The sequence below is a fragment of the Lolium perenne genome, chromosome 4, assembly GCF_019359855.2.
Source record: "Lolium perenne isolate Kyuss_39 chromosome 4, Kyuss_2.0, whole genome shotgun sequence".
In the NCBI taxonomy this organism is placed as follows: Eukaryota; Viridiplantae; Streptophyta; class Magnoliopsida; order Poales; family Poaceae; genus Lolium; species Lolium perenne.
The window spans coordinates 384490624-384514922 of NC_067247.2; the positions used below are offsets into that span (position 1 = coordinate 384490624).

The following is a 24299-nucleotide window of genomic DNA, read 5'->3' on the forward strand; positions in this document are numbered from 1 at the left end:
GGTTAGCTAGGTCGATCGTCGTCACATATGCCGCCATGGCTGCCCACACGCGCGATTTGCAGCAACAGAAGGAAAAAAAAAAGCACTAGGATTTGCAGTTGCAGGTGCATGCATGAGCTCAGGCAGGACGGCGACAGTGCGAAGAAGTTGCACTCAACCGATCCGGCATGGTCTGACTCGTGACGCGGAGGGGAAAGGAACAGCGAGGAGATTGAGAGTACTTGTGGAGGAAGCTATAGCTAGAGCCGCCGCGGTTTTCTCCTTGGACCTTGGCGAGTAAGTATTCTCCCTAGAAGCTAGAGAACTAGTATGCTCGTGTTCCACTCGTCCCGTGTCACCTCGTCTGTCCGCAGGGAAAACGTGTGTCGTCTGCACAAGCGATGAACCGTGAACAGTTCCTTTCCGTCGTGTTCATCGTGCCATCAGCAGGAGCGCGCGCGGTCTCGTGTGTGTGTCTTGTATCTGAAAAATCTGAAATCACAAACAATACCGATTGGAAGCATGTAGCGTGTGCGACAAGGTTTTCATCTGGCGTCACTGCGTCAGGTGCAGCTTCAGGTTCATGGAATCCATGTGGTTCACACAAGAGCAAGCAAGCGAGCTTGTTATCTTTCTGCGGAAAAAAAGCGTCTGTACTGAAACTTGTACCGTAGGGAAACTCCCACACCGGAAACATCTGGCCCGAAGCAAAGTACCGTCACAGCCCACTGGAGAAATGAAAGTACGGCCTGCCCATCCCAGCCCGCGTGAGGAGGCCCATTCAGTCGGGCCGTCGCGAACGTGCGCCGCATATTCGCGAAAAGATAAATAAACTCGGCCGGAAAGGGAGACGTCTTTCGCGACCTTCGATTTTCAAAATAAGAGCAAATTCATTTTAAAATTGTGGTCTCGGACGACTGGGCCCATTGACCGGGCAGACCGAGCCCCTGGGCGGGCCAGTCACGCGGAAACCCCCCAGCGGAGCGGGCCCCACGCGCGCCCGTCGTTTTTATTCCGCGTTCCTTCCACCCGAAGCCTAGTGCGCCTCGCGTCATTCCCCAATCTCCACCCGCCGTCGTCGTCTCCAGCGGAGCCCTCCCCAGCCAGATCTCCCCACCACCGGAACCCCGGCGCACGGCCGCGCGCAAGGCGGGCGGCGATGGCGTCGTCGCAGGCGAACATGGACAAGATGCAGCTGCGCCAGAGCTACCGCAACCTCTGGCACACCGACCTCACCAACGCCATCCAGGCCGACTTCCCCTGTGAGTCAAAAACCCCCCCTACCGCCACCCGCCGCCGTCTCTCCTCGATTCCTTCCGCGGGATTCTGTTTCTGATCGATTTCTCGTGCGTTGTTCTCCCTGCAGACTGCTGCCTCTCGCTCTGGTGGTAAGCGATCCTCGACCCGAAGAAAACCCTGTTCCCCAGTTCCCCTCCATTTCCTGGGGTTTCACCTACCCGTTTCCGGTAGATCTGCGTCGATTTACCCCTGCTATCCGCGGTTAGGGTTGGGGTTTAAGGGGGTTTCGAGTACGAGGACTCCCTGATGATTCTGCATTGCCCGCGTTGTTTGTGTTGTTGGTGCGATCGTGGATACGCCTAGCATTTATGATCGACCGAATTCTCATGACTAGGCTGGCCTGGTTATTCAGCCTGTGGCTGTCCGGGTCTCTGAAATCTAACCATATTTCTGGCGCTGAGAACAATACGCTACCTAGATGAACCTGTAGTGCCCTATCAGTGGTAAACTGAACGAATCAAAGCTAAAAGCAGTAGCACCCGCAATGTTTCATCCCACATTTCTTGATGCATATGCGGCTACAACAGTTGCAGCAACAAGCAATTCTTGGGTAGGAACTAAATCTGAAGCTGGCTGGTCAGTTAGCGGCTCAACTTGAATAACTTTTCTCCGCAGTTTGCAGGTCAATTCAGCTGGATCTGCTAGATATTGTTCAGACAAGGTCCAGAGTTGCGACTAGCTAGTCAACAAAATAAACTGTTTTTACATGTGGTGGTGTAGAGATCATCATTCATCAGTATGGACAAGGAAACTGTCCCACTGTATTGAGTGCCTGAACACCACACGAATTGCCATCAATGTAGACAAGGAAACAGTCCCACCTAGAAACATCTAGATACATAGCATTGATGGCCGTGTGCTTCTCAAAACTAGGTAGGCCTGGTTATTCTGTGGCTGTTTGGGTTTCTGAAATCAAGCCACATTTCATTGTTGACAGTAATACATGTGGTTAGAACACTTCTTGATAGATGAGAGTTGCAATAGCACAGTAAAGTAAGCAATTCCTGGATATGAACTAAAGCTGAAGCAGGGCGATCAATTAATGACACAACTTGGATAAGTTTCCTCCGCAGCTGCAATGGCTAGGAATTTTTTAAAGGCCAATTCATCTGGATCTGCTAGTTTGTGTTCAAATAAGGTCCAAGAGTTGGAACTAGTCCTCACAATAAATTGCTGTAGAGTTTGCAGCCTCTCAACTCCTTTAAAATAAGCAGCTGTAGAGATCATCAATATAGACAAGGAAACTGTTTCACTGCATTGAGTGCCTGAACAACACATGAATTGTCCCAAAGGATATTGATGTATGGTATTTTGTTTCGATTCCTGCTCTTAGCTAATTATGTTCATTTCCTGTCCAAGTTTTGTTTTAAAGTTCATTCCAATATATCTAATGAAGTTCATCTTGTCTGGCACTCAGTATTTCCAAACGCATGTCAATTCTTAAATGAAAATGCTGTATTAGGTTTCTAAATTTCCACAGTGATGCTATAGTATATGGAACAATATAATGTGGGGAGGTTTCGTTTACTGATTCAGCATTTCGCAATGTTAAGATTTTACCCTACTTGCTAATTTGCTGCATTTCCCTTTTTCTGTTCAGTGGACCATGCGTGTCGTACATGCTTCGTAAAAGAGCTCTTTATAATGACATGTCAAGGTAGCTCTCTATAGCGCCAGTTATATTATTTTCAACTTGTTTTGGTTGGAAGCTTGACTTCTTGTTCAACCCCTTGACCCCCTTTGTGTAAGTTCTTTAGGTATGTGTGCTGTGCTGGCTATATGCCTTGCAGTGGAAGGTGTGGTGAAAGCAAATGCCCAGAATTCTGTCTAGCTACTGAGGTACAAGACCTAGTTTGTGTGCTTTTTAAGCTTTACCCTGCAGTTTCCTCTCACTGTACCTCTCTTCTCTGATAATTTTGATGCTTATATACGATTCAGTTCTCTCTCTGTGCACCTCTCCATAGGCTGCTTATTTTGATGCGTTTGGATTCCAGATGGACGTATCTAATAGTTGTCATGCAGATAGGGCAATTGATACCTCCTTCTGTGGTTATTTGATCACTACTATTTTGTTGAGTTTTTTTTCCTAGGTTTAGTTTACTTATTTCATTGCAAGTCTGGTAGTTTCATAAAAAGTCAGTCTGGCAATCTCTTCCATCTCATTTTTTTTGGCATGAAAGTAATGACTATCAATCCTGTTTGAGGTGTGGTAGTAAGCTAGCTTTGATATATTTGATCAAAGGACACTGCTGTTGTTTAATAGAACAATGCACGGTTGGTCTTAATGCTGCGAATCACAATTTTTCATGGTTAAACATCTACTACCGCTGCTGCTGTTTCGATTTTTGTTATATATGGGTTTCATTGAATTAATATTATTGTTTCAGGTGTTTCTGTGCTTTGGGAATTCAGTTGCTTCAACCCGCTTCTTGCTTCAAGATGAATTCAACATACAGACAACTAAGTGTGATAACTGCATCATTGTACCGTCACTGCCCTCCTATGTTTCGAGTTTTTATGGTTCTTATTTTACAATCATCTACTGACTACTACCTTTTACTACAGGGTTTCATGTTCTGCCTTCAACAAGTTGCTTGCATCTTCTCAATAGTTGCTGCTATTGTTGGCAGCGAGGAACTTTCAGAGGCTTCCCAGATCCTTTCCTGTCTGTCTGATATGGTCTACTGCTCGTAAGTCTTCACACCTCTGATCTTTTTTCTTCTCCATAATAACCCTTCAAGTGTTGATGATCTTTTGCTACCATTTTTGCAGGGTTTGCGCCTGTATGCAGGTAAATATATATATCGGTTGGTAACATATACTATCACTCTGCTTCATACTTACCTATCCATTTTATGAATTGAAATGCAAATGCAGACACAGCACAAAGTTGAAATGGACAAGAGGGATGGGAAGTTCGGCCCACAGCCCATGAGCGTGCCTCCGGTGCAGCAAATGTCACGCATCGATCAGCCTATCCCTCCTCCTGCTGGCTATGCACCGCAACCAGCATACGGCCAGCCTTACGGCGGCTATCCACCTCCCCCTCCAGCTCAGGGTTACCCACCGCCGCCAGCTCAAGGTTACCCACCGGCAGGTTATCCGCCAGCAGGTTACCCCCAGGCCCAGGGTGGTGCATACCCTCCACCTGGTTCCTCTTATCCCCCACCTGGCTACCCCCCTCAACCGGGCTACTATGGAAAGTGAAAAATGTGCAGCAATCGGAGTGAGACCACTATTGTGGCAACAGAAATATCGTGAACATGTAAAAAGTAGGATTATTGTAGTGCTATAGGTGATATTGAGGTACTCGTCGATCTGGTCTGGGTTCTGAATTGGGAGCTGCATTTGGATCTCCCCTGAGTGGTGAACTGCGTTTAGATTTCTTCTGGGTGGTCAACTATGAAGTCCATTTGGAACTGCATCTGAATTATGTTTGGATTTCCTGGAGTGAAATCATCTTTGTTTTGTGTTGTTCCTTCTACTTCAAGTACATTGTTCTTTGAATAAATGAGCAGAGGTGTTCTTGGAAGGTTTCATTTAAGTTTCACGATAACTTTGGGGAATGTTGCTTGTTTTGAGCTGGTGGTCAGCAATTTGCGCTTGAATGTGTGCTGTCATGCTGGCCTTACCTCTATTACCCTGAGATTTAGTTTTGGCTTTTGCACCAGTTTTCTCGGAATAATAATTTGTGCTACCTGAACATTAGTAATATTTATATATTTTACAGTTTGAATATATTATCTGCACCATATTTGTAGTATAATGAAGTCTAGGTGCGGACGATGCAAAACTAACCAGGCACGCAGTAACCTGCAGACCTAAGAGAATGCTTAGCTATAGGCTGGAAAATTCTGGGAAATTGTCTTTGGTGTTAGTTAGGCCTAATGTCCAACTGATTTTCAGTAGTCCTATTCCAGTTTGGTACACCTAATTGATAAAAGGCCCACACAGCTCGAGATTCTGTTTCGTGCATCATGATAAATACATTGTTCAATGTTTGGCACCAATTATTTTGGAACAAATTAATCTGTAGACAATATGTAAATAGAGAAGCATGATAAAATGCCAGAGTGCACATTACTCCTTGACATGTACGTCGTTCTATACAGAGGTTGACATGTAATCGTTTCAGATTTGGAAGGTTGTGGAATGATCAATACGTATGCACATGAAATGAATCTTCCGAATTATATGTAGTTCACCAACAACAAGAAGACTACGAAGCACAAGAATTTTCTTTTGAGTATATCAGCTCAAAAATTACAATGCACATGCCAATGGTCAGACTAGTATGTATGTCGTTAAGGTGTCACCTCTGCTGACTAATAACTAGATATACAATTGAATCGATCTTCTTATTTGTGTATCACCGAGATCTTTTGTGTGATTAGACGTCAGGTATATATGCATGTATATACTTTGCACTTTTGCAGCTCTCACCTACCTGCATATATTAAGGGCAGAAAATGTTAGAACATCATAGGGCAGAAGTGGCCTAAAAGTATGGCAGAAGTTATACTTTGACTGATGCATCATATATATAAGTCAAGTTCATTGTGAAAGCAATCGAAGCCGTGGAATTAATCATTAGATGATGTTGGTTACCTTTTACGCTTTGATTTAAGGGTTGATGTCTGAGAGTTGTTGTGCCAATTGCGCTTCCTCTGATTGATGAACCAGTTGTTGATTTGTTTCAGCTGCAGGCCAGTCTCTTCCACAAGCTTGGCTTTATCATCTTCCTGTACCAGCAAAACCCATTCCACTCAACTATTATTGAATTCTTCATGGACAAATATGCATACAACTTAATAAACAAAATAAAGGGAACATCTTACAATTGAGACACGATAATTTTAAACAACATACATACTATCAGACAAGGAATTGTGTGAACAGTGAGTCATGCACACCATGCAAGCTGTCTGATGGAACAACTTTTGGTGCAAGCTTAATCAAGAAGTTGGAGAACAGCTAAGGATGGCAACAACTAGCAGCAGCAGATGGCTGGTTGCATTCTTTGCATGCATGCATGATAGGTACAATGCACTCACCGTGGGGTAGGGCCACTTGGCGTGTTCCTGCCACCATTGCTTCAGAATGCTGGTGGTGTCCCCAGGCAACTTCCCGGCCCTTCTTTTCCTCAGTATCTCTTCCCTCACATCACCAATCCTTGACTTGAATCCCTGGACCAAATTTAATTTTGACATGGTGGGTTCAGCTTGCCATGCATGCAAATTAAGACGGCGTTTCAGATATAGACACTCTTCTAACATGTAACTTTGACTGTTATACTCATACGAATATGCTTTTAATATTTGTACGAATTTCTAATAAGATTATTGAAGATCTTTCATGAAAAATCTGATGATGTTTCTTTCATTTGACAAATCTCCCTAATGTTTTTGTATATCCATATATAGGAGCACTTTAGAATGGAAGACTTTAGCATGTCCATTTATTCTTGCACGCACACATGTCTGTACCTGTTTGAGTTCAATCTTGAGTTCCTGCCTGACTCTCTCCATGAGGGAGCGCTCTGTGTCCGTGGGTACTAGGGGGCCAAAGCCCATCATGTCGTGCCCATTCGAGCTCATCTCCATCGCCGCCACCTCCATGATCGGCGGCCCCTCGTCTTCATCCTCCGACATCGTCGCTCCCGTCCCTTCCTCCAGCGTCGCACCTGATCCATACATACATATGACAAGGTTAATTAACAGTGCAATTCAGATCCATCAACAAGACCTATACGAGCGCTATAGCTAATTAAGGGAGGGTATTAAATAAGGCGATCAATATGCATGCATCAAATTAAGTGTTATCGCGACACATGAACCGAATCAAGCTAGACAACCGTACCAGCTACGCGCATGGCGGACTACATGAAACCTGAAAGCTAAGTGCCAAATTAAAGGTTTGCATGCTGATTTGACACTGGATACGTTTGGAATTTTGCAGATGGTCGCTGTGTGCAGCAGTTCAACACTTCAACTTCAACAGTGCTAGGAAGAGGAGCAAAAAAGAGCGCTACGAAGCTACAAGTAGTAGGGTTTAACTGTAGTAGAAATCAATTAATGCATGCGTGTGCATGTGGATGCACATGCTTTCCATGCAACTTCATGTTTTACGTGAAGCGCGAGAGATCATTTTCCAAAAAACAAACAAGAACAGATCAACTGATGTAGAAACTGATCACCCAAAAAAAAAAACATACTGAATAGCTAGTAAGTTTTTTAAACCGGGCATGCAGAGCTTTAGCATGTCATATGTTTAATTAGTAAGTAATACCTGCGGTAACTTGGATAGAAAGAAAGGTATAGCGAAATTTTGTACGTACAGCCATTAGTAGAACTATTTCAGCACGTATCTTTTTCCTAGTCAGTTAGCTTTAAATATGAGATATCACACTTGTCCAAAGAGCTAGTGCAATGAATATAAACGACGACACATTCCCCATAATAAAGGGGGACTATCACAAAGGTATGGTCATGTCATGGGTCACCTTTTTTCTCGAGGATCATGTGATATTAAGAACCCATAGTCAGCTAGTTAGACAAGAGTTACCAGTTCCGTATTAACACCCTTTTGAACAACACGATTGTTTCACTATTGTCCCTACGCATACAAGGCATGGAGGTTTATTTGCTAAGATTGATAGGATACCAAACAACCCAAGTTTTTAAAAGTACCCACAGCTTTAATTTTGGGTATCCATATTTGTCTTATTAAGTGAAGACGTAAGGTTGTCAAAAAGAAAATACAGTACATGCATCTTCTACAAAAGCTAACATGGAGTATATGCCCATGAACCCACAATAAATATTTCTTTGAAAAAACTGGAGGACCTTAGAATCTTTTAAACTATGTGTGGAGATATTTCTTGTACTAAATATTCAATGGAGAAAATGATATTTTATACTATATTGTTTTGATAGGTTTTTTAGTTGAGTATTATTTTTATCGGGTTTGCTAATTTCCAGCAGAGTGAGAATTAATTTAATTCTGAGTCAACTCCTAAACCGCCAGGGTGCATTGTGATTTATGCTAGACACGAGTTGAAATATGGGTTGCAACTGAGATTTTGCTAATTGGACATGTGATTGTAGATGAGAGTATAGTACTTGTATACATGAGTTACAACTTAGACAAATATCCTGGACCGTTGAATTTACTTCGTGATTTATACTAGTCATGAGTTGCGATATGACTTGCAACTGGGATTTTATTTTTGAGATAGCAACTGAGATTTCATGATGACACTCGACTGAGAATTAAGTTACTTCTCACTCTAGGGAGAACTAGTCACTCCCTATATTTATTAAATCCCTTTTGATACTAGCCCTTGGTTTCCTTCTTATTGCTTACCTCATCTGAACCATTAACTTCACCGAGCATGTTAAAACACTGAAACTCCAACTCATGACTCCAACACCGAGAGGAAAGGAAAGAGCTTCGGCTTTCGTATAGGGTGTGCCTACTTCTCTGTTGAGTGGGATACTCTTATTCCGAAGTCGATGATCATGAGTGTCAATACCTTTTGTCCTACTAATATTGACTGTCTCATATTCATGTATGCAGTATGCAACTTGGTCGACTTTGAAACAACCAAGCCTCACTCGACATAGGAATACCAGGTTGTTAGGGTTCTGCCATCATCTTGTAAGCTGCTGGGCTTCTTCCATGCGGGCCGGCCTCAATCGTCCTTTGGAGCAATCCAGCCTTTGGTTATAATATCTACGTCCCGAATGTGTTCTCCGTAATGTCCCACCATTATTTTGAGCATAATATCCCTCAAAAGGAATAAGGCAAGTAAAGTTGCTGTTTGGTACACGCTCAACCGACACAGACGAAGAAGGGGAAGTCTTAGAAGGAAAGGTATACGTAGTTACGTACACACCGTGAGATTTTGCAGGTGAGGCCACGGAAGAAGACATGCCAACAAACCTTTTTCACACTTGTACCATTCAAACAAGTACACTAAGCAGCAAGAATACTAACATATAGCATAAAGTTGCACCAAAACATGAGACTGTAACAAATTTTCTTGACATCAAAGTAAAAGAAGGTGGAAATTAAAGTAAAATAAATCTAGACATGTGTACCAGTTAGGTCCTGCAAGGACTGCTCGATCTCCCGGCACGCCATGACGGCCTCCACGGCATGCACGCGGACGTGCTGCTGCAGCTGCTCCCTGAACGAGCATAGCAGCATCAGGTACTGCGCCTGCACTCACACACATGCACAATCCATCATCGACTGATGTAGCAAGAAATGAAGAACGTGATGGGTTTGATTGGTGGTAAGAAGAAGAACGTACGAGGAAGGAGTCGAGCTCCTGCTTGTCGTGTGGGGAGAGGAAGGGGCGGTGGTGGGCGGCGTAGGAGTGGAGGAGGCCGCTGGACTGCGCCAGCTGCGCGTCGATGATCGGGAGGTGGTCGATGGGGGTCGCCACGCGGAGGCACCCGACGTGCGCCGCCACCAGCTGCTCGCACAGCGGATGCACCGCCATCTCCCCCTTGAGCAGCTGCCGCTCCTCCGCGTCCGCCGCCGACGCCGCGGCCACGGCCACCGCCGCCGCCGCGGACGACGATGAGCAGTCGCCACCGCCGAAGCTCACCATGTCCATGCCTCCCCCGTGATCACCAACGCCTTGCATGTCTCGGCGTCGATTGGTCTCGATGTCTCCTCTTTCTTAGCTAGCTGCGAGGCTGGAGCTTTTTGTTAGCCGGCTCGGTTGGTGTGCGTGCGTGTGGTAGCTTGCGTGTGCGCGTGACTGTGGCGTCGGGTACGTATGGGTATAGCGAGCTAACAAGAGCGCTAATTAAGCTAGCTAGCTTGCAACTGGAAGAGCTTGGTGTGGTGGGCAGCTGCGAGGGGAAGGAGAAGAGAGGAGAGGGGGATTTAATGAGGAGTTGGTTAGCAAGGACACAAAGGAGATGGTGAGGGGTCTTTTCGAGGCTTCCTAAGGTGGGGGTAACCGCAAAAGAAAGTGAAGATCACCACACCCAAGTACTAGCTAAACAAGCATGGACACAAATGCATATCATATATAGCACGATGAGAGAGAGAGAGAGAGAGAGAGAGAGTTTGGGGTTTAAGGTATGCGACTATGAGAGAGAGGGTAGTAGGGGAAAAGGTCATGATAAGGCCGGCTGGTAAGAGAGAGATGGTGGGGAAGGAGGGTGAGGGTTTGGAATCCGAGCTAAAAGAAAGGTCTCTACCAAATTGCACCATTGTGGTCACAGGCCCTCCCTTGTGTTCCATGGGGGAAGAACTACCACACATAGGAACTTAATTGCATCTATATGTGTTGGTTCGCATGGATCATGTGTTGATTTGTTTTCATCCGTCTTCCTTAAAACATACTTCAACATGGTGTATGTAGATACCTTACTTTATACTACTTTTGATGTTTAGCATATATTCTTCGTCAAAAGACTTTAGCCTATATATGGAAGATATGCCACTACCACTCTAGTACCACCTAGATAACGTTCTAAAAGCATGTGTCTATAATCTTTTTTTACTTTTGTTATTCATGTATTTAGATTGATTAAATTAAATTGACATACTTGTAAATTTGTTAGCAATTTTAGCCCATCAGAAAATATTGCCACAATTTACACATTAGGTATGACCTTTTGTGATTGTAGCTTTTATGTAATTTTTTTCCCAAAACTTACAGGATAGGGGGCTAACGTACTAGCTGACTTGACGGACAACTCTTAGGCCACTAATCATTAGACCACTCAGTACATGGTAAATGAGCATTTTGGCGCAGCCAGCCTCACCTATTCGCCATAATTGAAATAATTTTCTATATCCAGTTTGACATAACTGGATAAAATTTGAGGAGATTTGAACAAGTTGGTAGAAACAAGAATATACCGTGCAAACGATTAGTACCATTAAATTTCTTTTTACTGAACATAATACTTTTGTCAAGATGGTTAATCTGTCCAATGCACCGCACCCGCTTCCTGCGTAGAAGGATTACATCACAACAATCTTTTCCAGGAAGAGGAGTACCGAAGCAATCTCTTTGTTTGAATACAACTGAAGTTGCAATCACGCATAGAATCCATCCATCCATCTAAAATAACCCGATTAATTAATTAATTAATCAATTTATCCTGGCCTTGGTCTGCCTCTAATCTGGTACGTGAATAATTAGGGTTAGGAGTTGGTTTCAAGAAAGGAAATACTTTTGGTTGTGTTTGCGAGTTTCGGTTGCCTCTCTACCAACCTTGCGGTTGGCGTCGGGAATGGGCTAGCTAGCCAGCTTCTTCTGCCGACTGTTGTTGGTCGTCTTCTCCATTATTGGGGTTATACTGCTGCTTCAAAGGCTAGTTAGCACTTTAAGCACCTAAATTAGCAGCGAGATCAACGAAGCTAATCATCTAATCGTATTGGATTAGCGCGCGGTAGACGGAAACTTAGTTGATATCATTAGTTAGCCGCGCGTTTGTTGACAGCTGTTTGTATAAGGACTATACAGTATGTATGGTCCATGGCTATGGGGATGCAGGGGCCCGGCCGGCTTCTGTAGCTTTGTCGTCGTCATATCTTAACAAACGGATAATGACATATATGCTGCCTGCTGTTTAGGGTTTCTGTAACTTTAATATATGGCGCTGGGTACGGCGTAGCTCCGTTTCCTTACGCGTGCTACTGCCATGATTGTCAACTTCAGTTTCTTATTCATCCATCGACCAGCTAGCATGGCAGCAGCATTTCAGGGTGCACTTTTTGTGATGGCACTAGTTTAGTATGTGCGAACTGCTCTTTGTGAGGATAAACATTATTTTATCTGTGAGAATATATATAGCTCATCTATACCTATCTCATGAATAAATCATATGTACAAAAGCTCGGTAAAAAAGCATATGTACAAAAGAAAATACAATCATCAATCCATCATATAATACTTCTAGCACTATTCAAAAAATATACTTCTAGAAACGAAGAAAAGAGTCATTTTGTTAACAGATTGGCTGCTTTTCTCATTCCAGTCTTCTTCTTTTTCCGTTAGACAATCTCGCAACCTAAAAGTCTACATTTCTTTCTTCTACGGAACGTAGCTAAGTAGTACCGATTGTTCGATACGTTCAATAGCGGATAGTGGTGCATCTTGCGCTTCTCTTGGCGGCACCTATCCCATACTGAGTGTGGTGTTATATTCTCGGAAGTAGCCCTTCCACAAGACAGGCTTTCGGGCAGGGGTGCTGCTGCTAGTATTTTTTTTACAAATATAACCGTTAGCAAATCTAATTTCCTGTCTAACCCATTGGCACAGCTATTTCGAAATCTGACTCCCTAAGTTTGGCGCCATTGGAAACTACGGAGCCAAAATCGTTCAAGTCGGCACCAAGGAAAAAGAATACAAAAGAACTCTTGGTACTTCGGCGCCGACCTCACTTCTGGACCATGTGTCCTAGGGCGACCTGCTTTGGCGTCGTATTTCCTTGGCGATGACTTGCACAACTTTGGCTCCATTCTCAATGACGCAAAATTTAGGGATCAAATTTTGAAATAGTTTTGTCAAGGGATTAGCCAAAAAATTACTTCCGCCTAGGGGTTAGATTTGTCAAAAATATCGGCTTGTACCTCTGCTTCGGCAAGAGTTTACCGACGCTTCAAAAAATCTAGGCAACTATACATACTACTCCCTTCGATCAGATTTAATCAACATGAAGGGAGACCTGCGCATGGGTGCAGTTATGTTGTTAGACGTGTTAATTTATTGTGAATGGAGGTAGTATAAACGACCATGCACAATACAACAACTTCCTCTGTTTCATAGTTTTTGTCGCGATTTTAGTTCAAATTTGGACCGAAACATGACAACAACTATGGAACGTGTTATAAAAGTGACAAGCAAATAACGAAGAACGAAACAAGAACACACGCAGGGGACACAAGATTTTAACGTGAAAAACCACTTTTTTTTTTCAAATAGGGGTATTCCCCGGCTTCTGCATCATGACGATGCACACGGCCATTTATTAAAAAGAGGTTCAAAATGGTATTTTTTACAACTCACACATCATCGAGGATTGATACAAAAATCAACCATCGAAAATAACACATACTATGACTACACATCAACATAGCCTTCTAGTATGCCGCCAACCAGTCTGGCACAAGATGTTCTGAGCGACCATCAGGAGCCGTGTGCATCTAGAAACCATGGCATCCCGCTGTCCCTCCGGAGAGAGGGCCCAAAGCTGGACTCAATGGGAAACCATATGGATAACCTGCAAGAAATGAAAAGAGGGATTTTATTAAAAAATATATCATTCCTGATCCTCCAAATAGATCAACATAAAGCAGAAACCCCAATTCAGATAAAAGTCTTAGATTGTCTATCTACTCCATTTAACCAATTATCAAACATATTAGTAATATTGGTGGGAGGTGGATGATTATAAGTAAAATTAACCGTACACCATAAGAGCTTAGCTAAAGGGCATTCAATAAAAAAGTGCTGAATGGTCTCCTGTTCCCCACAGAAAACACATTTTGTACACCCATTCCAATGACATTTAGCTAGATTGTCCTTAGTTAACAGCACCTTATTACTCAAGAACCACATGAAAATCTTAATTTTTAGCGGAATTTTAACCTTCCATAGATACTTTCTCGGAAAGGGGGTATGGTCACACATAAGATCTTCATACATCGACTTCACTGTAAACAAACCATTTGGTGTCAAATTCCAGACAAAAAGATCATCCTCTTCATTCAAATGTACCACCATGAGTCTCCGACATAACTGCAACCGTGCAGTCCATTTATTACCACTCAACACTCTACGAAATGTAATATTCAGCGACGAATGGGCTAACACCTGTGCAACTGTGACATTCTTATGATGGACAATATTATATATAGATGGATATTGTTGAGCCAAAAAAGTATTGCCTAACTAGGTATCTTCCCAGAAGCGGATACTCAAACCATTACCCACTTTGAAAAAAACCCCTAGGAAAAAACTCATGTTTGATCTCCATTAGACCTTTCCAAAATGGGGAATCAATAGGTCTTGCTTGAACCTCCGATAATGTCTTCTGTCTTAGGTATTTATTATGTAGCAATTTCTGCCACACCCCGTCTTCATTAAGAAGTTTAAAAAGCCATTTACTCAATAAGCATTTGTTTTTGATTTCGAGCACCTCAATACCTAAGCCCCTTTGAAGTGTTTACAAACACCGTGGGATATCTTATAATCTGATTAACCCTAGCCGACGGCTTACAAGAGATATTTATAGACGGTGGCAATGGACCTCGATCAGCTAGATTCCCTTTAGAATGAATTTAGATCACAATACAACAGAACGGAGGGAGTAACTAAAATATATGTACTCATAAACTAGTTAACCGGTGCTTCTACCTAAAAAACAAGCTTAGCGAGCTGGCGCTTCTATGCTCTCTCAGACTAATTAAACTACTCAATTGGCAGTGCTACTAACAGGCGCCTGCATCTAGCTAGCAACAAACCCAACGGTTTCTACGGCGGCGGCGCCGGCGGCCGGGCTGGGCAATGGCTACCTACCTACCTAGCTATAGCCTTAGAGATTAGCTAGTGTGATTAACCAGTGGAGCGAACAGTGTGGTCACGAGCTCAAGAGCGTGGGTTATCTGGTTGTACATTTGTCCACCTTGGCGATGCCCATTCGGTCCGGTCGGCCGCGCGACGATGGGGCCGGCCGGACCCCGGCCAAACCGAGCCAGCTGATCGGCGTGCGAGGACCACGGCAGTCGTGGGTCGACCGGCGTACGGTTGCGGTCAAGCGGAGCTTAATGGAAGTCCCACACGTTTAGAACGCACTGGACGATCCATCGATCGATACCCGGTTGTTGGTGTGCTCATCGAGTAATGGGTGTAGGCCAGTTACAAGTCTCGACAGCTGCTGATTGCCTTCTCGAGCGGGCCTGATGAACAAACTCGAGCCTTGCTTGACCCAATCACTCCTCCTGAACTACTGTTGCCCGACCATACTAATCAACCTCACAACTCAACGAAACACGGCTGCGTGAGATGTACCTTAATCCGTTCATGAAGCAATTGATGATTCGTGGGTTTTATTGCTTTTTTTGTTGTTTCCCAAAATCTAGGTCGTCACTGCAAGTTCGAGCTTTTCGGAATTGTACATGGTTGGCATCGTCTATTGTTGACACTAGGATGGGATCTAATCGTCTTTGAGCCAATAAACTTTGGTTCTTGATTCAGGAAAAACATTCTTAGCAAATGCTATGCAGTTGTTCACCTTTCATGTTTTCTTTTACATTTGACTATGAAATATGAATGACTCCAATCTTCCTTTTTAATCATTACTCTGATGCGAAAGATAAACACAATAGAACGTGAATCGTACAACATTTTCAAATACTAATGTACCTAGAGCGATGACTTGCTTTGAGTACTCCAAATTCTGCAAACAAAAGATGCAGAAGAACTTCCCGTCCAGTTAAGGCTAGGAGAGATCACCAGCTGAAGGGCCAAGTAGGTCAATGCACATCATGAGGCGGACCAGCTGATCTAACCAAAAGTCCAACCACGAGCTTAGATACAATAACTTATATCGGTGAATGTAACAAGAGCCAAATATTTCAACACATCTGGTTATTCACATCTTCCCGAAAGTCATGGCCCATGTGATGCCGACCACAAGAGGACACGCATCTGGTTAACATTGTTGTAGATATGCTTGCCATCTTAATTGAACGTGCAAAAAATGATGGTCAAATTGGAGGACTTATTCCTCATCTTGTTGAGGGGGTATCTCTATACTATAATATGTCGATGATACAATCCTTTTTTTGGAACATGACTTACTTAAAGCTGTAAACATGAAGTTAATCCTATGCATTTTTGAAGAACTGTCGGGACTTAAAATTAACTTCCATAAAAGTGAGCTCTTCTGTTTTGGAAAGGCGAAGGATAAAGAAGATCAATATAAACAGATCTTTGGGTGCGACGCTGGATCTATCCCCTTTAGATATTTAGGTATCCCAATTCATTACAGAAAACTGAGAAATTCTGATTGGTATACAGTTGAAACACGGTTGAAAGCAAACTGGGATGCTGGAAAGGAAAGCTATTATCTTATGGGGATAGATTGGTACTTATTAATTCAGTTTTAACTAGTTTACCTATGTTCATGTTATCCTTTCTAGAGGTACCTGTTGGGGTAAGGAAACGATTGGATTTCTATAGATCTAGGTTTTTCTGGCAATCTGATGAAAATAAAAAAATTATAGGCTTACAAAATGGAATATTGTCTGTAGGCCTAAGGATCAAGGCGGTTTAGGTATTGAGGTACTCGAACTAAAAAATAAATGCTTATTGAGTAAATGGTTATTCAAGTTGCTTAATGATGATGGTGTGTGGCAGGAATTGTTACATAATAAGTACGTAAGGAATAAGACATTATCGGCAATACAACCTAAGCCCACATATTCTTCTTTCTGGAAGGGTTTAATGTGAGTAAAAGAGGAGTTTTTTAATACAGGTTTCTTTCAAATTGGTAATGGAATAAATACTCGTTTCTGGGAAGATGTTTGGTTAGGGAAAATCACGCTGGGAAATCAATATCCGTCATTATATAATATTATGCCTCACAAAAATGTAATGGTAGCTCATGTGTTAGCTCAAACCCCATTGAATATTAGTTTCAAACGGGCACTGCGCGCTGGAAAACAGATGAACTTTATGGTTGCAGTTATGCCAAAAATTAATGACGGTCAATTTAAATGATGAGCGAGACCGATTTATTTGGAGATTGACAACCAATGGTAAATTTACGGTAAAATCTATGTATGAAGATCTTATGAGCGATCATACCCCATATTTGAGAAAGTATTTGTGGAAGGTTAAAGTCCCCTTAAAAATTTGTATTTTCATGTGGTTCCTTAGTAATAAGGTATTGTTAACTAAAGACAATTTAGCTAAACGGAAGTGGAACGAATGTATGAAGTGTGTTTTTGTGGTGAACAGGAAACCGTTGAACATCTATTCATTCAATGTCCTTTAGCTAAACTTCTTTGGCGTTGGTTAATTTCACTTTTGATCTTCCGCCTCCAACCAATATTACAAATATGTTTGGAAATTGGTTAAATGGAGTAGATAGACAATCTAAAGCTTTCATCCGTGTTGGGGTTTCTGCTTTATGTTGATCTATTTGGAGGGTAAGAAATGATCTTATCTTTAACAAAAAAAAAACAATCTTTTCACTATTTGCAGGTTATTCACATGATGGCTCTTATGCCAGGCTGGCTGACGTCATACTAGGAGACTACAATGATGTGTAGTTTTACAATGTTTATTTTGTTCCGCTGGTTGATTTTTGTATCAACTATAGGCGATGGTTGAGACACGTGAGATGTAAGACTTAATATTACTGTGTTCTTTAATAAAAGGCCGTGTGCATCATCATGATGCAGAAGCCGGGGTTAAACTCCCCATTTCAAAAAAAAAGAGGACACACAGAGCCATCAACAGTGCCATGTGAAAGGATCAAAGAGGTCGACTAGAGGGGTTGGGATGAATAGGCCACTAGAATATTTAATTATTTTCCTAGAAAATTAGATATCAACATGTATGTAGATTTAATTGATTATGCAATCAGATGTGAGTAACCTATATGAAAAGATACAATCAGGTACACAAGATAAACAAAGTAATAACTAATAAGGTAGTAACAATAAAGTAAAGGGGCTGAGAAATAACACCACAATGGACTCGAGGATGTATCCCTAAATTCACACATCTGGAGTGCTAGTATCCTTCAAAGCGGCGAGCTGAGCCTTCACGCAATGCTAAGAGCCTTGCTCCACTAAGTGGTACCCTTGGAAGTGGCAACGACAACATAACAAACTTGTTGGAGAGGTCTCCGCAACTTAATTCTGGGCTCCCAAGCAAGCTTGCCATGAAGCTCTATTCCGCCAAGAAAAAAATCCACTGGATAGCAAGGAGGGTCAAATTCCCCTAAGATAAACAAAGTAATAACTAATAAGGTAGTAACAATAAAGTAAAGGGGCTGAGAAATAACACCACAATGGACTCGAGGATGTATCCCTAAGTTCACATATCTGGAGTGCTAGTATCCTTCGAAGCGGTGAGGTGAGCCTTCACGCAATGCTAAGAGCCTTGCTCCACTAAGTGGTACCCTTGGAAGTGACAACGACAACATAACAAACTTGTTGGAGAGGTCTCCGCAACTCAATTCTGGGCTCCCAAGCAAGCTTGCCATGAAGCTCTATTCCGCCAACAAAAAGATCCGCTGGATAGCAAGGAGGGTCAAATTCCCCTGATGAAATGGCAGATCTAGATCTTCACTATCTTTTCTGAAAAGATCAACAATATTTAAGCATGAGGCAGGGATACCTCGAAGGTTTGAGATATTGGAAGAGTGGAGGAGAGGGGTTAAATTCATAGCCCTCCTTGTGGGAAAGATGGGGATTTTATAGTGCCTGTCCAAAATCTGGCCATTAAGATTGTTTTATGCATGGTCCAAATCTTATGGCCAAGTTAAATCTTCCGGGGGGGGGGGGGGGGGGGCCCGACAAGAAAAGTTGCCATGGCCGACGAAGTTGAAGTCGCGCCGTGGTTGCTGGTGTACCATGGCCGACGATTTTGGGTCTATCCGTTGTGCATGTCAAAACGTTTTTTCTCGTTTTTGAGGCCACCTAGCCCAACGAAACCGGCCAAACGTTGCGTATGGTGGCCCGGGACGTGGTGCATCTCGAATTCTCGAGTTCGCCGGCCGAGTCAACGCAAATCCGCACCGCCGAGGGATGTAGGGCCAAGATGGCAGCCTCTCTGGCATTGTTTTTTTTCTCGATCGTGCCATCTCGTTCAACGCTCTCCGATCGAGCCGTTTACGATGCAGGATCATGGGTCCCGCATGTCATCTTCTATGAACCAAAATTCTTTATTTTCTTGGAGTTTTTTTTGGCACCTCAAATTTGGTCACTTGCCTTTTTCTTTTGATCCCTTGCCGCCTTGGAAACGTTGAGACCGCTGCTGCTAAATGGGACCCGCATGTCATCCTCTATGTACTATAAAACTTTCTTTTCTTGGAGTTTCTTTTGGCACCTCAAATTTGGTCACTTACCTTTTTCTTTCGATCCCCTGCCGCCTCTCAAACGGTGATACCGCTGCTGCTAAATGGGACCCGCATGTCATCCTCTATGTACTATAAAACTTTCTTTTCTTGGATTTTTTTGGCACCTCATATTTGGTCACTTACCTTTTTCTTTCGATCCCCTGCCGCCTCTCAAACGGTGATACCGCTGCTGCTAAATGGGACCCGCATGTCATCCTCTATGTACTATAAAACTTTCTTTTCTTGGAATTTTTTTGGCACCTCATATTTGGTCACTTACCTTTTTCTTTCGATCCCCTGCCGCCTCTCAAACGGTGATACCGCTGCTGCTAAATGGGACCCGCATGTCATCCTCTATGTACTATAAAACTTTCTTTTCTTGGATTTTTTTGGCACCTCAAATTTGGTCACTTGCCTTTTTCTTTCGATCCCCTGCCGCCTCTCAGACGGTGATACCGCTGCTGCTAAATGGGACCCGCATGTCATCCTCTATGTACTATAAAACTTTATTTTCTTGGATTTTTTTGGCACCTCATATTTGGTCACTTACCTTTTTCTTTCGATCCCCTGCCGCCTCTCAAACGGTGATACCGCTGCTGCTAAATGGGACCCGCATGTCATCCTCTATGTACTATAAAACTTTCTTTTCTTGAATTATTTTTGGCTCCTGATATTTGGTCACTTGCCTTTTTCTTTCGATCTCATGCCACGTTTGAAACGTTGAGGAACCTGCAGGCTCATGGGACCCGCATGTCATCCTCTATGTACTATAAAAGTTCATTTTCTTGGTTTTTTTTCACCCTCTGATTTTTGGCTATTTCCTTTTTCTTTTGATCCCCTGCCGCCTTTGAAACGTTGAGGACTCTGCTGGCTCATAGGTCCCACATGTCAGCCTGTATGAACGATAAAACTTTCCTTTCTTGGAGTTTTTTTACCCCCTAATTTCTGGCTACTTTCTTTTTTCTTTTGATCTCAAGCCGCATTTGAAACGTTGGGACCGCTGCTGCAAAATGGGACCCGCATGTCATTCTCTATGTACAATAAAGTTTCTTTTCTTGGATTATCTTTGGCTCCTTATATTTTGTTACTTGCCTTTTTCTTTCGATCTCATGCCGCCTTTGAAACGTTGACTAAGCTGCTGGCTCATGGGTCCCGCATGTTATCCTCTACAAACAATAAAAGTTTCCTTTATTGGAGTTATTTTTTGACCCCTAATTTCTGGCTATTTTCCTTTTTCTTTTGATCCCCTGCCCCTTTGAAACGATGAGGACGCTGTTGGCAGGTCGATCCCACATGTCATCCTCTATGAACAATAAAATTTTCCTTTGGTGGATTTATTTTTGACCCCTAATTAATTTCTGGCTATTTCCTTTTTTTCTTTTGATCCCCTGCCGCCTTTTTTTGTGAATTTTTTTTTGCGAATTATCCCCTGCCGCCTTGGAATCGTTGAGGATGCTGCTGCCTCATGGGTCCCGCATGTCATCCTCTCAGAACGGTAAATATTTCTTTACTTGGATTTCGTTTACCAACTGATTTTTGTCTTATTTTTCCTTTCGATCTCCTGCCGCCTTTAAAACGTTGTCGAGAGGCTGCTGGCTCACGGGTCCCACATGTCAGCCTCTATAAACAATAAACGTTGAGGATGCTGCCTCATGGGTCCCGCATGCCATCCTCTCAGAACGATAAATGTTTTCTTTTCTTCGATTTTTTTACCAACTGATTTTTGGTTTTTTTTTCATCCCCTCCGCCTTTAAAACGTTGACGACGCTGCTGGCTCATGGGTCCCCGATGTCAGCCTCCCCGTACAAGAAACATGTGATATCTTGATTATTTTGTAGACAATAAACATTGTATTTCGCTCTGAGCTATTGCAAACGGATAAATTAAATATTTATTTTTACATAAACAAACTTATATGTTGAATCTCCTTGTTTTGTGTTTTTGCGAAGCATAGGACTTTCCTGTTTTTTTTTAGATAAATCCGAACTTTCCTGTTTTGGAGTGGGCTGAAATTGTACGAGTCAAAAGGCCTAGCAGGATAGTTCGAAGGCCCATATGTCCAGATGCAGCCCAATTGAAATCTTTCTTTTCTTGGATTTTTTTCACCCCGTGATTTCTGGCTACTTCATTTTTCTTTTGGTCCTATGCCGCCTTGGAAACGTTGAGACCGCTGCTGCAAAATGGGACCCGCATGTCATCCTCTATGTACAATAAAATTTCTTTTTCTTGGATTATTTTTTGCTCCTGATATTTGGTCACTTGCCTTTTTCTTTCAATCTCATACCGAGTTTGAAACGTTGAGGAACCTGCTGGCTCATGGGTCCCGCATGTCATCCTCTATGAACAATAAAAGTTTCCTTTGTTGGATTTATTTTTTACCCCTAATTTCTGGCTATTTGCCTTTTTCTTTTGATCCCCTGCCCCCTTTGAAACGATGACGACGCAGCTGGCAGGTCGGTCCCACATGTCATCCTCTATGAACAATAAAGGTTTCCTTTGATAGATATATTTTTTACCCTAATTAATTTCTGGCTATTTCCTTTTTTTTATTTTGATCCCCTGCCGCCTTGGAATAGTTGAGGATGCTGCTGCCTCATGGGTCCCGCATGTCATCCTCTCAGAAAGGTAAATGTTTCATTTCTTGGATTTTGTTTACCAACTGATTTTTGGCTTATTTTTTTTGTTTCGATCTCCTGCCGCCTTTAAAACGTTGACGACGCTGCTGGCTCATGGGTCCCCAATGTCAGCCTCCCCGTACTGCAAATCCTCTTTCTGCAAAGGTTGTATTTCTAGCTAGATAGCTAAGGTGGATTCGAATCTGTCGTGGTTGAGCAGCTCGGGTAAGCCTTCTTGCCTTTGATTAATGGAACTAGTGTATAGCAAGGTCAAGACATGTGGCTCGGTGTAATGAATCTATTTGAATCATGTTGTGGATTCAATCTGATAGTTCTCTAACAGGTCAGCCAAAATAGAAATTAAGTTTTTTTTTAAAAACGGAAATGCAAATTAAGATGAACACAAACATTAGTTATCATAATAGCTGATCATACATACATACTTGCTAAGAGCAAAAGCTTGTTAGAGTTTTACCACCCATACAATTAATTAGCAGTTCAGATAAGATAACCTTATATAAGTATAACTACAAATGCATTTGCTAAGGGCTCATGGGACAACAGAACTACACAACCGCAAACTTTATGACCAGCATGTCACAGTGGCATCGAAAGATCTTGACCTTCAACTTTGATCCAATGCGAAGTTTGGCACCGCCAATGAACTTTTTCCACCTGGAAGTAACAGCCAAGCGGCCATCTGTGGGACTGACGGAGTACCGTCCCTCCACGGTGAGACCTTCACTCTCCATGACGAGGGAAATCTTGCCCCTTCGGCCAACATTGAGATCCTTGGAGATACTTTTAGGCAATTTCTGATTCAAAGCAAGAGATACCACCAAAAATTAGTCAATGGCACCAATGCACTAAAGACTGAACCATGTGAGACTTTGAGCAGAGAAGACATCAAGATAAGAGCAGTTATGCTGTCATATACTCACCAACATAGCCTTCAGATGCGTCCTGGTCACCACATGGGTGACCACAGCAATGAGCTGAGACCTCGGTGATCTGGCTGGGGCAGGTGCAGGAGCAAGGGCTGGTACACGAGCTGGTGCTGATGCAGGAGACTGCTGAGGCGAGTGCAATAAACGGTGCCTCTAGAGGAACCGGTGCCGATGCAGAGATCGTTGGGCGAGGTGCAGAAACGGTGCAGCTAGAGGAACCGAAGGTTGATGCGGGGAGCCTTGGGCAGGTCTAGTATATGGGGCCTCGACAGGAACCAATGCTGATGTAGGGGCCTGCTGGGTAGATACAGTAAACGGAGCTGGTACAGGAACTGGTGCTGATGCAGGAGAGTGGGAAGCCGGTGCCGGTGCTGGTGTGGGTGCCCTTTGTGACATCTGCTCCTGTTCCATCAGGGGATCTGCAGCTTTGATCATGTTAAACCCAGCAAGTTAGAACAGAGGGAATGGTTTAGAACAACTGCTCAGAATGCAGTAATCAAAGGATATGAGTACAAAAAAGTTACATATTATATATTTGGAAGTGTCTCCAACTACGTAGCGATTACGTATATCCGCCCGTTTGAGTTTCTGATCCTCAGCTCGTCGCCCTTCTTCAGACCGTAGTCAAAAGCAAACTTTCTCCAATCATGTCCATACAAATATGTGATGGTCTGCGTCTTGTAGACATACACCTCATAGACCGTGTAGGTGTTCATCAATTTGCCACTGCCATGCATAGTGAAAGATCCTTCATGCGGACACATCTGGTTAATCATTGGACGAAGTTCACAAGGTACAGTCTGCAGGTGAAAATTGATACTAATGTAAGAAGCAGGAAGACTAAAAACAAGACTTTACTATATGCCAATTCATGCTAAACCACTGAGAATACATACCTGTAACTCTATGAAGGAGTTATTAGAAAGGTAGATAGAGCCATAGGAGGTGTTATATGCGGGGTATGTACATGGGCCCGCCATATTCCCGCAAGCTCGACATCGGGATGGTGAAGGAAACATGGGAGGTACTACTGGTGCGTAGCGCTGAATGTAAGTGGAAGAATTAGGTTGTGTAAAGTGCATAGTTCAGAGCAATGCAAATGTTGACAAGCGAGTGCATAACACTATGTTACAAACTGAACAGTCAAAATTTAGTGTATGATGAATATAAGCATGCTAATTTGGCGTTTCCGAATTCCAAAAAGCATTAGACAGAGCCGGTGATAATATCAGACATAAATCATGGCATGTATATGTTGCTTAAGAAAATATACCCGAACCCTTGGATGGTTACGGCCCGGCTGGTCCTTGGACTTGAGCTTATATAAGCATCCAGAAGGTGGGGCTGAC

General features: G+C 43.0%; 2 protein-coding genes across 2 annotated transcripts; one reads left to right on the forward strand and one right to left on the reverse strand.

Annotated features, from left to right (window-relative positions):
- Positions 1-1004: 1004 nt before the first annotated feature.
- Positions 1005-4817, forward strand: LOC127297292 (uncharacterized). Its single transcript, XM_051327592.1, has 8 exons — positions 1005-1241; positions 1346-1367; positions 2879-2935; positions 3036-3117; positions 3666-3761; positions 3844-3968; positions 4051-4069; positions 4156-4817. Exons 1-8 carry the CDS (start codon positions 1139-1141, stop codon positions 4483-4485), a joined length of 834 nt encoding a protein of 277 aa, XP_051183552.1. The 5' UTR covers positions 1005-1138; the 3' UTR covers positions 4486-4817.
- A 627-nt stretch (positions 4818-5444) lies between these two features.
- On the reverse strand, positions 5445-10273 carry LOC127297291 (homeobox protein knotted-1-like 3). Its single transcript, XM_051327591.2, has 6 exons — positions 9596-10273; positions 9381-9501; positions 6765-6961; positions 6333-6464; positions 5887-6020; positions 5445-5725 (listed from the first exon to the last, which is right to left on the reverse strand). Exons 1-6 carry the CDS (start codon positions 9932-9934, stop codon positions 5722-5724), a joined length of 927 nt encoding a protein of 308 aa, XP_051183551.1. The 5' UTR covers positions 9935-10273; the 3' UTR covers positions 5445-5721.
- Between the last annotated feature and the right edge of the window lie 14026 nt (positions 10274-24299).

Bases quoted from the DNA above. Each gene is read 5' to 3' on its own strand.
- LOC127297291 (XM_051327591.2), bottom strand. From the start codon at position 9,934: ATGCAAGGCGTTGGTGATCACGGGGGAGGCATGGACATGGTGAGCTTC. The intron at 9,502-9,595 runs GTACGTTCTTCT...GTGTGAGTGCAG, and splicing joins AGGAGCTCGACTCCTTCCTC to GCGCAGTACCTGATGCTGCT. The intron at 6,465-6,764 runs GTACAGACATGT...AATTTGGTCCAG, and splicing joins TCAAGATTGAACTCAAACAG to GGATTCAAGTCAAGGATTGG.
- LOC127297292 (XM_051327592.1), top strand. From the start codon at position 1,139: ATGGCGTCGTCGCAGGCGAACATGGACAAGATGCAGCTGCGCCAGAGC. The intron at 1,242-1,345 runs GTGAGTCAAAAA...TTCTCCCTGCAG, and splicing joins CATCCAGGCCGACTTCCCCT to ACTGCTGCCTCTCGCTCTGG. The intron at 3,762-3,843 runs GTACCGTCACTG...CTTTTACTACAG, and splicing joins AGTGTGATAACTGCATCATT to GGTTTCATGTTCTGCCTTCA.